Here is a 13,843-nt window from a genome sequence, read left to right as displayed (position 1 = left end):
ACACCTTTGTGCTCAGAGGTCTTGATACAAAGCCCATTAAAGTCTGTGGGAGTCTTTCCATTAACTTTGGTGGGCTTTGGATCGGGCCAAGGAGCACAAATAGCAGGATTCTTGTGCTCTCAACTCTCGGCCTTGCACACCTGTGTGTGAGGCAAGAGGAATCTGATTGCAAATAATTGTAGGCTAGAGAATGTGCCTTACAGATGATATATCTCAGGAGTTTAGGCTTTGGGTCTTTCTTCCTTGCTTTTGCCACACTTCTTAGGTTTGATCACAAACCTTAACTTGTTAGAGGGGCTCAGGTCCCAAACAAATATATATTGAAGTTGATGTAGAGTAGGGAGTCTACTACTGTATGGATCTGCATGGAGTGGTGGAGATAGCTCAGCCGTAGGACTCTCCTATGGAACTCAGTGGGGCCACATACTTTTGTCATAATCAGAGTAATGCATGGTTAAGAACCATGAAATCCTTAGGGAGAAATACCCTCTCCCTTCTAACCTTGAATGTTATGAATTATGATGTAGCTAAATGATCATTTCTGACTCAGTGATACTAGCTTAGTGCCAAGAATGATTTATTGATGGCATTTTGTATCATTTCACAACTGTTCCCAGGTCATCCTGTCCGGCTATCGAATGCAGCTAAGAGATCTGTGCAATGCGTCAGAGCTGTCTGAATTTGTTACAATCCACAACCCGATAGTCGCGGTGGTCAGCGAAGCCTTCCTTTGCACCATGCCTAAGGAAAAACTCCACGCAGCAGAGCAAGCCTTTCGTGCCAATATAGACCTTTTGAAGCCTATACTGGTGAGTGCACTGGCTTTACAGTGATTCCTAAGGGAGAGCATCAGTGCTGGGAATTAGTGCTTTATGAAGGGCATGATATAATGCTTGGTTGTACAAGCTTTCGGGAAATATGGGGATGGGGTGTTCAAGAATACACGAGCCTTTATTTTTTGGAATAGACTGTTTAATGCCAATAAGGAAAATGGAAGAGGGTTCTGAGTCCCCCAAGTTAATCATATAGTTTTCTCCTGCCATACTGCTGCTTTCTGTTGATTAAATGTTAAATGAGGACATTGCCTGTGAACATGCGTCTCTGCATTGATTTATCAGGAGAAAAATATTTATGTCGTATGGTAACAAATGGGCCATTCATTGTTCCTGTATTTTGATCAGATGTTGCATCTCAGTTGGAATGAACCCACAGATGTCGGACAGAAACCTATTTAGCATTAGAGCTTTCATATGTTTGCAACATGAGGAAGCTTGTAGCCAATGGCAACCCAAACTCTTTGAGTAGCTTTAACACACGCGCACGCACGTGAGATTTTAGGTCCAGATCCAAAGACCACTGAAGTGAAGGGGAATCTTTCCACTGACTTTAATAGATTTTGGATCAGTACCAAAATATTTTAGCTCCATGCAGTTTGCAATATTTAAGTAAACTTAAGGTGCTTGGTGAAGATATTTGCAACAGACATGCTTGTTTATTTTGGAACCCAGACGGCTCTTTGTGCACCTACAGTGTCTGGGTAGCATACAAAGAACTTGATTAAGTTGATACTGGAAACAGCAGCACAGAGAAGAAAGGGCCTATGGAACCCACTTTGTTGTCCAATAAAACAAATACTCTACTGTCTGCATAGAGGAATTCAGCACTCTTGCTCTGTGGGTATCCAGATTTGATATGCCTCATAGGACAGATAGTCAAGCATCAGTTGCTTGGAGTTTTCCCAATCAAAGAGGCTGATTATTAAGCACTGGAATCAGATTACCTTTCAGCCCTGACTTTACTGTAATTCATGTTCTGTTTTGCACATGTCTTCCATGTGCATTTTGTCCTTACCTAGAGAGGCTACTACCGAGAATGACATAATAATGAATACATAGAGATGAAGTAACAGCAGACAGAGGAAAGAGAGCACAAAAATTGTTCCTCTAGAGAAATGAACTATTTTGAAAAGGACTCTGGGAAGGAAAGCATTTCAGAGCAGGCTGGGGACAGGAGAGGTTGAGTTGAGGTTATTTTCAGTTATTTAGAGTGTTCATAATAAGTGAAATTTGCATTTTGTGGGGTTGAATGGGACTGAAGTGATTTATAGGCCTTTTACTGGCCCTCTGCCGTGTAAACATTCACATGGCTGCAGCCCAGCCTCTCTCTCCCTGGGCAGTTTACACTTCCCAAATCTCCAGACACACTCACTTTGAGCCCAAAGATTTTCAGATGCCAGTCTGAGTACGTGCCTCTAACTGCCCAGTTTACACCCAGTCAGGTAGGTGAGGGTACAAATACTGAGATTTGCACCCACAATCCAATTGCAGATGCAAAATACAGGAGCAAATTACTTGAGAATAAACTGGGCCCTGAAAAAGGAGGCCACCCATTGGAAATGTTGGCCTGTAGGTTTTCTTCCTCGTTAAATGAATTCTGGTTCTGGCCAAACTCGCTCAGTACAGGCCCAACTTCCTCATTTTCCACCATCCTCGGTTATAGAATTTGCTTTCTGTAATGACAAGCTTATGAATATTCTCGCAGCGAAGATCGTAAAAGGATAAAAGTGAGAACATTGCCAACAAGTAGGGTAAGTGTAGACATACCCTCAGTAAAGTCTGAATTCTTTAGCCCAGCAGAAACAAAAACACTGGCCATATCTAAGCCTATGTTTCTGATCAGTAAAAGAGCAGCCATAAGTTGTTATGCTCCTGCCACTGGGCAAGAACAATATAGATATTGGGTGCAGTATTGAGAAGTCTGCTTCTGATCTCGACTTCAGAGGAAAGCTCTGTGCTTCTTAAGAGAATCTTGAATCCAGCAATTCTGAACCTGATGAGCATTCGGCCAACCTTACTTAGGAGCACAAAGCATAATTTTTCCAAAGGAAAATGGTGAAGGTTGCTGTAATGCCTGAATCAGTTAAACAAAATACATGTGCTCTATGTGGCCATGTGGACTGAATAAATTAATCTAGGAATTGGTCATCACACATTTGAAACACTCTGGCTTAATGGCTAAACAGTCCCTTGACCTACAATAACATCCTTGGAAAAGGAGGTAACGTTCTGCCACTCTTGAACAAAGGAGTCTGTTCACTTGCAGTGTATCAATAAAAACAGCATTTTCCTAAGGGTGAAATCTTGGAAACAAGTTCTGCTCTGCTTCTTATACAAAGCTCATAAACCCGTGTTGAAAAGCTCATTGGCCAAGTAAATTACATTTTTAAAAATGCCCTGGAGGTCTTTGTTTAATGGCATTTTAGTAACTAAAAGCTCTCTCTGGCTGTAATGCAAGTATAACAGAAACTCTGGGCCATGTTTTCAACTGGCATAAACAGACATGGCTCAATTGGCTACAAGTTTTCATCATTTTCTTTTCGGAGACCCCTGAAGAAGAAGAAGAAGAAGAAGAAGAAGGGTCCATGAGTTTGCAGCTCTATTTAGGGTAAATTTCACCTCAGGGACTTTGTGAAAAACTCAAGCTCCCATTTAAGCCCCACATTAAGGGCTCGAGTGAGACATTGGTCTTTCTGCATTGGAGAGTGTGTTCAGCTCTACATAAAAGAGAAGAATTAATGTTACAAAGGAAATCAGTGTGGTACAAAGTGCAATGAATTGGCTGGTGAGATTTCAGCACAATTAAGAAGAAGAAAGCCAGATAGAAAAACGGTGCTCATTTTTACCATACTTCATATTCACAAATTTTTCCATATAGAGAACTTCCCAAATAATTGTCCAAGCCTGGGGACAGAGGAATAGAGGGAGGCAGTTGTGGTTAAAACCCTGGACTGAGATCCAGGTTGCCATCTTTGCCACTGCCCTGCTGTGACCTTGATTCTGGGCATGTCTGTGCGGCATCTGGGAGTGAGCCCGGGTCCTAAAAATAGTAGTGTAGACATTGTGGCTCGGGCTGGGCACATGCTCTGAAGCCTGGGGCCAGGAGTGGGTTTGAGAGCCCAAGCGCCAGCCCAAGCCGCAACATCAAAGCACCGTCTACAGAGCTATTTCTAGAGCACCAACGTGAGCCCCTGAGCGGGCGTCTGCGGGCCCCAGCTGGGGGCTTGCTCCCGGATGGAGTGTAGACATGCCCCGAATGTCTCTGTACCTCAGCTGCACACCTATAAAATGGCGATCATGGGGTTTCCTAACCTCACAGAGGATAAATTAAATGCGCTTAGTTATACTTTGGCTTATATAAGCACTTAGACAGGCAAATCGGTTTAGACAGGACTGCAGAAGGGACTCTGGGAGGGATCATCAAAAAGCCCAAAATTATGGCTGGCTGGATGGCAAAAAGCCATTGTTGAATGGATGTTCATTGTCCAAGGAAAGCAACACACCTGGGCATAATGCAGTACCAATCGCTGAACTGCAGATTCAGTCGAGATCTATGTAAGCCTTTCCCATTCGATAGGCTCTTTGGGATGATGGATGAGACCTGCCACATGCAGTATTAGACGCTCTGCGTTGAGCCTGCCCTGCAGGGTAGCTGTGGTTAATTCTGTATTTGAGTAGTGCCCACAGTGTGCAGAGAGTTTGCAGTGCTTTAGGCAGGGCTGGCTCAAAAACGGGGGCGCGGAGGGGCCATTTCTGGATTTTATTTTCTGTTTCCTTCAAACTTTTCTCTAGTGTTGAGCCTGCTGCTGACTGAGTAAAGAAGAGCGATGCCAATCAGGGACTGCAGGCAGCCAGGGCGGGGGAGGGGGAATCTAGTGCCCTTGCCCTCAGTTAATCCCCTGAGATCAGTGCTGGAGGGATACCCCTGCCACTTAAATGTGGGACCAACCCTCCTTCGCTTGACAGAATGAGACGCAATCTCTGTGAGCGGGTTTTCCCCACGAGACCGTAAACCACACAAGTTAAAATGGGGCCTTCCCACATAGGGAAGAACTTTGCTCTGTGTAGATCTTTCCAGTGCTAATATTCAGCATGGAGAGGCAGCTTGTGTGGGTGTTAAGTAACGGGTTTGAACTCTGCAGCGTTGGGGCATCCCAGAAAACGTCTCCAGGTTTGGCAGTGAGCTGTAGCTCTGCCGTGATTCACATGTTGCACGAGGCCATGAGGGAGCTGTGTAGGGTGACCAGACAGCAAATGTGAAAAATCGGGACGGGAGTGGGGGGTAATAGGAGCCTATATAAGAAAAAGACCCAAAAATCGGGACTGTCCCTATAAAATTGGGACATCTGGTCACCCTAGAGCTGTGAGGGCTACAAAAAGCAATTGTGTTTGTCTCTCTCAATGACATGGGTGGCATTTTGTCATTGCCCTGGCCCAAACAGAACACTGAATAATACATACATTCCAATTACTTGAACACAGCGAGCAAAGTTGCCTATGAAAAGAAGGTTTTCTTTAATATAAATACAAGCGTCATTTGAACCTCTGGCTTGGTGTGTCCTTTTTAGTGTGCTGGGATGAAGCCGCATGAGATCACCCTTCCCTTAAACAATAGGGCAGGGATCATGTTAGGCAGTAATAACAGAAATTCCAAATGCGTGATTTGTCTACCACTTCCTGGTTGAAATAGTGTTTATGACAAATATTGTTTCCCATTGCAAAGTAAATATGACTCAGATGCCATATTTACTTACCAGAAGCAATCATTGAAGTATCATGTGGCAGGGCGAGGTGACATATACGCGAACATTGTGTCCCTTGAAAAAATGCTGACATCTCTTATTGCATATTGTGCAGAAATTATTTTTTAAAATCTCACGATTCAGCCTGTGAATTGTCCATTCTCATCCTTCATGGGAGAAATGTCAAAAGCACATGACCAGCTCCTGCATCTCTTACTCAGGGCTTGTCTTCACAGCAAAGTTAACTTGAGTGTTGCCCCTAACTCAAGTCCTATCCACACATACCCTTCACTGAAGCATGGGATTCTTCACTAATGGCTGTTCTCCTCACCCCAGCCTGTGAGGAAGGGAATCATAGAATATCAGGGTTGGAAGGGACCTCAGGAGGTCATCTAGTCCAACCCCCTGCTCAGAGCAGGACCAATCCCCCAGACAGATTTTTGCCCCAGATCCCTAAATGGCCCCCTCAAGGTTTGAACTCACAACCCTCATTACCCCCCTTAATGGATGAAGAGCTGAGACACAGGGCAGATTAAGAAGCTTGCCAAAGGTTGCACAGAGGGAGTCTGTGGCTGAGCTGGGAATTGACTCAGGTCTCCTGAGTCCCTGTCCACTAAACCCGACTCGGAATCTGAATGTTCCTGAGGGTTTGCGTTTCCCTGTTGGTTTTTTTTTTTTTTTTTTTTGTGCTCCCAAGTTTCTATTTCTCTTTCCTCTTACAGAAAGGAATCGCCTCCAATTCCTCCTTACACGATCTGTCAGGAGCCATGGAGACCTTGGTGGAGAGTCTTGGGAAGCTCGTTAAAGAGGTAAGTTGCTCCTTCCTGCATTGGAAGGGAGAACTTCTCTTTGCCATCACCGTTTCTAGCCTGAAATTGACTTCCCCAAAGCACAAAGCTGCTCAGTAACCTGCACCTGCCTTCCAGCTTTTTTCCCTTTAATAAAGAAAGGCCCTACTTTGTAGCACCTTTGTGCCCAGAACTCCGAGGGAAGTCAGTGGGAGTCCTTTGAGCCGGGCAGCTACAGATTTGGTCTTCTGAGGGACCTGAAGGAAGAACTCGGAAATATCTGTGATATGCACCGTGTCCTACATTTGCTTTTCAGAGCCAGCTTTTCCAAGGCAGGAACAATCATTGCACTGGCAAAATAAACAGAATGCTTGCTGTGCCCTGGACGGGGGCCGTGGGCGCGAGCCGGTGTAATGCGTTTTGCTCACAGATGTGAGCAGTGGTGGAGGTGATATAAGTTGGTTTCAGCAGCTGGTCTCAGGGAGAGACAAGGAGTTATGAGCGGGAAAACTAGGTTGATGTTGTAATTTACTAGCGCTGGACTTTTGGACAGTTACGTATTTGTTGCTTGTCTCATCTATATTTGTCAAGCATCTAGCATAGTGGGAACCTGATCCTGCTTGGGGCCCTCCAGGCTCTGTCAGAATATAAATACAAATAATAATGTGACAAATTTGCACGTGTAAATGACAATTTTATGGATTGAAAAAAAACATTTTTGTGGGTGAAATGGTGAAAAATCAGCCCTAAGTGCTTAGTGCTGGACCAGCCCCCAGCTATATTTTTAGAGCTAGCTCCTTGGAGCAGGGACTGCCTTTGTTCTGTATTTGTACGGTACGGCACAGCGCAGTGGGGCCCTGTTCCAGGACTGGGGCTGCTGGCCCTCTGAGAATATAAATAGCAATAAGAAGTGAGCTATCTTACTTTAGCTCAGATTGTGCTGACTGTGACAGGCTTTTTATTATTCTAACATGTGTTTTCTCTCTTGGAGAAGTCGCCATTTAAGCTAAACAATACCATCCCCCTCCTCCCCATTATTCTTCATCGGGGAAAGAGAGCCCTACAGCCATGAACTGGAGTAACCTCTTAGAGCCTGAGAAAGCTGAGGTCACCTCAGGTTACTGAGCCGTAGAGGGGAGGGCGTTAGAAGCTGGCACGTGCCCACCAACTCTTCCTTGGACATGTTCCCTGCCCAATCCTAGGACCTGCAGCGGTTCCCATTTACGATGAAATGAACAAGAAGATTCCAAGATCAGCGTCCGTTTGGAATCAAGGCAAAGCTGTAGCCGTTAGCAGAAGAGGCTCTCCTAAGAGCCTGGCTTCGGGGGCGGGTTACAGCTGTTTCCTGTTACAGCACTCGGGCCTCTTTTTATTTTTTTTGCCTGGGGGTAAAAATAATTGAAACCATGTGATGTTCTCTTTGCTGATGTGGCTGAAAACTCCCTGAGTAACGTGCCTTTTGCTTGACAGCTCTCCTGGGTAGGAGTACCTTTCTTTCCCCCTATTCCAGTGCAAACAACGGCAGCCTTTTCTCTGCAGCGCCTGTTGCATTAGCCTCCCAGATTGCCTGACCGAAAGTTACATTTCATTGTTTGGGGTGCTGACTGCTGTGTGACAAATGGGGAAGGAGGATTCATTCCCTTGTTGATCTAGCAGCAGGCATTGGGGAAAGGAGAAAACTATTATTTGCATCACATCCCCTAGTCTTTCTGGCAAAGGGACTGAACTAGATCCCTGGCTCTGAACATGGGGGCAATCCCGATCCCAGTCTTCGGACAAGTTTCCAATTCAACCTACATGCTGAATCTTTCCTAGCCTGCACCTGTTGGTTAGAGGCTCCCAGGCTGCAGTGGAGAACGAGCCGAGTATTCTGAAAAATATGCATGGGCCAGATCCTCAGCGGTTATAAATCGACATAACTCCTCACATGGCTACTATTTGAAATTTCACAGTCCTAAAGACTGAACAAAGCTGCTCGCACAAATGATTTTTGTTTTTTAATGGCAGGGTCTGATAGATTGAATTATTATTTATTTGTATTATGATAGCTTGTAAGGGTATGTCTACACTGCAATTAAACACCTGCAGCTGGCCCGAGCTTGTGGGGCTCACACTGTGGGGCTATAAAATTACGGTGTAGCTGTTTGGAGCCCAGGCTCTGGGTCCCTCCCAGCTTGTTGGGTCCCAAAACCCAGGCGCCAGCCTGAGCCTGGACGTCTACACCACAATTTTATAGCCCCCAAACCCATGTCAGCAGACATGGGCCAGCCGCAGAGGTATTGCAGTGTTAAACATACCCTATAGGCCCCATCTGAGCTCGGGTGTTTTATGTACACGTAGTAAGAGACAGTTCTTGTCACAAAAAGCTTGCAGTCTAAACAGACATATAGGATAGGAGGGGAAACTGAGGCACAGAGGTGAAGTGACTTGCCCAAGGTCATCGAGCAGATCAGTGGCAGGGCTGGGAACTGAACCCTCAGTCCAGTGCCCTAGCCCCTAGGTCAGGTTGCTTCTCAGTCATGTTCCCTCTATAAAGCCTGTTTTCTGCATTATAAAACCACGTACATCAGGCTGAGACTTGCCAGTTGAGTTTTCAGTCCAGCTCTAAACACATGTTCATTCCTCCTCTCTCCCATTTCCCCACTTTAGCTGATTGTGGTACATTTTGCACAGATGCAACTCCACTGCCTTCAGTGGAGTGACTGCTTGTCTCACTCAGTGCGAATGATGCAAAGCTCAGGGCGCAGCCAGGTGAACTGAGAATGAGCTGCAGAAAGCCACATCTCCCTGCTTGTGTTGCTTTCAGTAAAAGCTTTTCAACGAGATCCTGCTCTGCGATGTGGGATATGCATTGCGGCTTTCCTGAGATTAGAACCATCCCTTACTGCCATCGTAATGTAGCCTTCAATGTTGAATGCAGTGGAGCGGTCAGCTAGCCATATGAAATCTTAATGATAGGTGATACACGGCAGCCAGCTTCTTACCTGTTATGCCTTCAGGCGTCTCCAGTGCTTAACAGAGGCCTACTGATTACCCTGCTCGGGCAGTGGCATATTGAGATGCAGGGTTTGTGACCATCACAGCGTGTTTCTGTACGTCCCCAGGCCAATGGGGGGAGTAGTTTCGCTCTCGAGTGTTCTGTAGTTTGCCCACTGTGGTTTTGTCAGAAATAAGCGACAGGAGACATTTAGAAAGGAAATACAAACTACAAGGAGCTATAAAGAGTAGAGTAAATGAGACTCGAACTGCCAGCATTACTACTCAGCCAAATCTAGTCTGTCTGTTTTATTCATCTCATCTCTCTCTTTACCAATCAGTGAGTCATCCCAGACTGCTAGATCAATATACCCCTGTGTATATGTATGTCCAAGATAGTCAGAAGTGACTAGTGGTTTTTGGGTGTCCAGCTCGAGCCAAAGCGGGCTGATTTCAGACAATGGGTGCCCAGAACTTTCAGAAAGGCCCTTCTCTAAGGTCAAGTCTACACTGGGCTTTACCACTATAGCTATACCACTATGCTACGTTGGCAAAGAGCTCCTAGTGTGGACATAACTCAGACAGGCAAAGCTGTGCTTTTTCCAGTATAGCTTATTCCAGCCACCCAGAGCAAAACAAGCTATACTGGGAAAAGCACAGTTTTGCAAGGATAGCTGCATCTACACTAGAGGCTTCTATCAGTCACAGATCTCACCTCATTACACCCTTGACTCAGCATACGGTAGTGGAGCTGGTACATTTTTGTAGTTTAGGCCTGGCCTAACTCTTAGCTGAAGGTTGGAAGTTGGATAGGTATAACTGTCAGTTAGGGGGGTGATTTTGTTTTTTAACCAATATAGTTATACCAGTAAAAGCCCTATTGTGAATACAGTTATACTGGTATATAGTTATTCTCCTTTGCATATGAGAACAGCTATACAGGTATAAAGCACCTTTATATGGCTATACCTGTGTCCACATTAGGGGTGTGGGGGGAAGAGGATCATACTGCTTTAACTAGCTTAGTGGAATGGGTGAATTTTCTAGTGTAGATGAGGCCTTTGAGTTGGGCACTGAAAATCACGAGTCTCTTTTGAAAATCTTGGCCATATATGTCCAATTCTTATTTTTAAGAGTCAACCAGAGCAAAATTAAAGTTAGCCATTTTGAAACCTAAAATTACTGATGTATACCTAAGGTTATTTCCATTGTATCACATGGTGTCTGCTTCCCCCAAGCTGTGTTGAGCACAATGACACCAGATGTGGTGGGGTGGGATGCAGACCAAGACAACAAATGGGCAGTGGAGAAATTTAAAATATGCCTAAGGCATTAACATTAGGCAAATATGGAACAAACCCCAAGGCTTTGCTTGTTGTCTCATCTGTCTCCCATCATATCGATAAAAATAAACAAACTTCTTGTGTGTGACATGGGAGTGGCTCTTGATCAGCATCAGCTGAATTTTTGCCAAGTCATTGGAACATGTCTAAAACATCCACAATTCTGGGAATAAACTCAACAGCCAAGCTCATCCCCAGCGTAACTCCACTGACTTCAGTGGTGTAACCTCCGGGGTGAATTTGGTTTGCTCTGGTCCAGGGCTTTGTCATTTTTGACTGTGTCAAAATCAAGCGGCACAGTACATCAGAACTAGCAGGCCAGCTACACTCTGATTGACTTTGTGTCACGGTCCATGGAAATAAAGCGATGGCCCAGGAAGTATCTGTAATGTTAAAATCTCCCTTAGCATTCTTGTGTGAATCTCATAAAGGGATGGCTGTTGTGTGTTATATTACAAATATATGGGCTAGAAAGACACCAGTGTTATGTCTAGCTAAAACATGTCTGGTATTCTGGGTGCTGACTTTGGGCAGGATGCATCCATTCCACTTATGCTAGTTGACAGAAGCAAAAGCCAAGAGAAGTTGTGGAAGAGTGGGTCACAGAATTGCAACAGCTCTGGGGCATGTTTCCTTTCCCTCCTGCTCTTGGAAACCCCTGGGCAGCCATTCCCATGTGCCTCTGTGTTATACTTAGGCTTGGCAGAATTAGAGTTTTATTTCTTTATTACGTTGATGGATAATATCAATGTTTTTAAAGCATTTTTTTAGATGTTTATCAATTTAAATTTTCACAACTGTGGGAAATTGGGGGGCAGAGGCCAGACAATTCTCCAACAACAGTAGTCGTTGTGATTCAAAAATCTAAAGGTTAAACTGTTAACACAGATTGTCAACATCACATGTCAAAATATACATAATAAATATCCTTTAATAAACAAACCATACCTGTTTACTCTTCGTTCGCTAGTCCATTTGTAACCAGTCCAATTCAAGAGTCTAAATCACTGGATTTTGAGTAAGAAGTTTTTAAGCAGCATTTTTCCTACTTTATCTGTCTGTAAATTTTGATTATTAACAATGGAAATATTTTTATCGGTTTGCGTGGATATGGGGCAGCTCCAGGCACCAGCGCACCAAGCGCGTGCCAGGGGCGGCAAGCCCCGGGGGGCAGCCTGCCGGTCGCTGTGAGGGCGGCAGTCAGGCGGCCTTCGGCGGCGTGCCTGTGGGAGGTGCGCCGGTCCCGCGGATTCGGCGGCAATTCGGCTGCGGGTACGCCGAAGCCGCGGGACCAGCAGATCACCCACAGAAACACGCTGAATCCGCGTGACCGTGGACCGCTCGCAGGTGCGCCACCAAAGGGCGCCTGACTGCCGTGCTTGGGGCGGCAAAAAACATAGAGCCGCCCCTGGCGTGGATACAGAGAAATCGACATTTACCAACAAAAATCTGATTCTTCCAAGCCTAGAAATGCCCCACTCAGGACCATTGGAGCTCAGGAAGGAACTGTAGGTCCAGTGGGGAGGGAGAGGCTGATTAGCTGTCTTGAGAGCCCAGCTCCCCAGGCTGTCCCAGGATTCCTGGGGTGAACCCTCTTTCCTTTGCAGGTGCCTAGGCTCTTCAGGATCTCCAGGTTTCACTGCTTCCGGCCCCTGTGTTTGTATCAAAGCTCTGTGAAGCAGTGGGGTGTGCAGTATAGATCAGGAGAGGGGGCAGGGAAGAAGGGAACAAGATGATCAGCGTAGCATACTGGCTAGCAATTCAGAACATGAGAGCAGCTGCAGGTTTATAGGTCTGGGGTTGGGGGTGGGAGGCATTTTGGTAGCAATACTGTAGTGCCTTCTAGTTATTACAGAGACAAGGTGGGTGAGGTAATCTCTTTTACTGGACCAAATTCTGTTGGTGAAAGAGATGAGCCTTCGAGCTACACAGAGCTCTTCATCACTCTCCTACGTGTAACTCGAAAGCTCGTCTCTTGGACCAGCAGACGCTGGTCCAGTAAAAGATATTACCTCGCCCACCTTGTGTCTCTCATATCCTGGGACCAACACTTCTCGCTACTGTGTAATTTAGTTTCTTCCTGATAGATTTCAGAAAGCCCTTCTACACATTGCTAGTGAAGCAGTTCAGCTCACCAATACTAACGTGCGTCGTTGTTGTTACAATAGGTGGCGAATATAGCAACACCTCTAGTTAAGGTGGCCTGATATTTTCCAAAGGTGTCCATCGTGCCCAGCTCCAGTTGAAGTTAATGGGAGCTGCAGCTCTGAAAATAATGGTCTGAAGCATTACAGGCTAGATTGTGAGCTGGTAGAAATGGACATCAGTGGAGACGTGCCATTTTACACAGTCTGGGTATCTGGCCTTCTCTCTCAAAGCACAGCATATTACTGTAGTGTCATAGGCCGGTCCTGTGGTGTGTGTATTCGCATCACTTTGTAAGTGAGTGGACATGGATGCTAATGTCAGAGAGATGGAGACTGTTTCTGGTGGAGGATAGACTCCTCCTAGCCAATCTGTAGTGTTAATGCCCCTGCACCTTGTGTTAGGGAAGATGCCAAGGGAGGCGCCTTGTAATGTTTGGCTGGTTTTAATGGTTGCGGAGGCAATGAAGATCCCTGTTGTGACCCTGAAGTTTAGCTGCAGCTGGACTTGCCTCATGACCATCAAGGATTTTCTGGGAATGCCGTTGATAAAGGGAGGGTGGGAGGAAAGTGATATCTGACCTCATGGGCCAAATTCTCTACCGGTGTAAATTGGCACAAGCCCATTGACTTCAGTGAAGCTATGCCAGTTTACACCAGTAGAGAATTGGGTCCCGTATCTCAGCCTCTGAATGTTGCAAAGCTGCATCTGATTAGTTTGACTCACTCTTTATTATTTGCCTGCCTCTCCTTCTGGCTCACTCCCCCCCACCCCCATTCTGTCGCCAAATGAGGGGACCCTGCTGGAATGGGAATGGGGTGCAGCCATGAGAAGGAATGGAGTTCACGGGAGGGCAGGGGCTAAGGATTTTCTCTGCGATGTCATTGAAAAACGCAGAATAAAGGAGATGGCACAACAGAAGCCAGCCCCCACCCCCCTGCATACATGGGACATTTCCTGAGTGCAAGGTCCCCCCACTGATCGTGCCCTTTTGCTTTTCCAAGGTCTGTTTC

The 13,843-nt window shown here is 45.7% G+C and overlaps 1 protein-coding gene across 1 annotated transcript in view; it reads left to right on the top strand.

The window, feature by feature from the left end:
- ABCA1 (ATP binding cassette subfamily A member 1) overlaps positions 1 to 13,843 on the top strand; it is a 92,270-nt gene that overhangs the window by 30,577 nt on the left and 47,850 nt on the right. The window contains exons 4-5 of the mRNA XM_024208018.3: positions 618 to 809; positions 6,301 to 6,387. Coding sequence (XP_024063786.2) covers positions 618 to 809; positions 6,301 to 6,387 — 279 coding nt within the window. The remainder of the gene's footprint in view (positions 1 to 617; positions 810 to 6,300; positions 6,388 to 13,843) is intronic.

Source organism: Terrapene carolina, unplaced genomic scaffold, assembly GCF_002925995.2.
Source record: "Terrapene carolina triunguis isolate 2854851 unplaced genomic scaffold, T_m_triunguis-2.0 Scaffold94, whole genome shotgun sequence".
In the NCBI taxonomy this organism is placed as follows: domain Eukaryota; kingdom Metazoa; phylum Chordata; order Testudines; family Emydidae; genus Terrapene; species Terrapene triunguis.
This window is presented reverse-complemented; position numbering and strand designations above follow the sequence as displayed.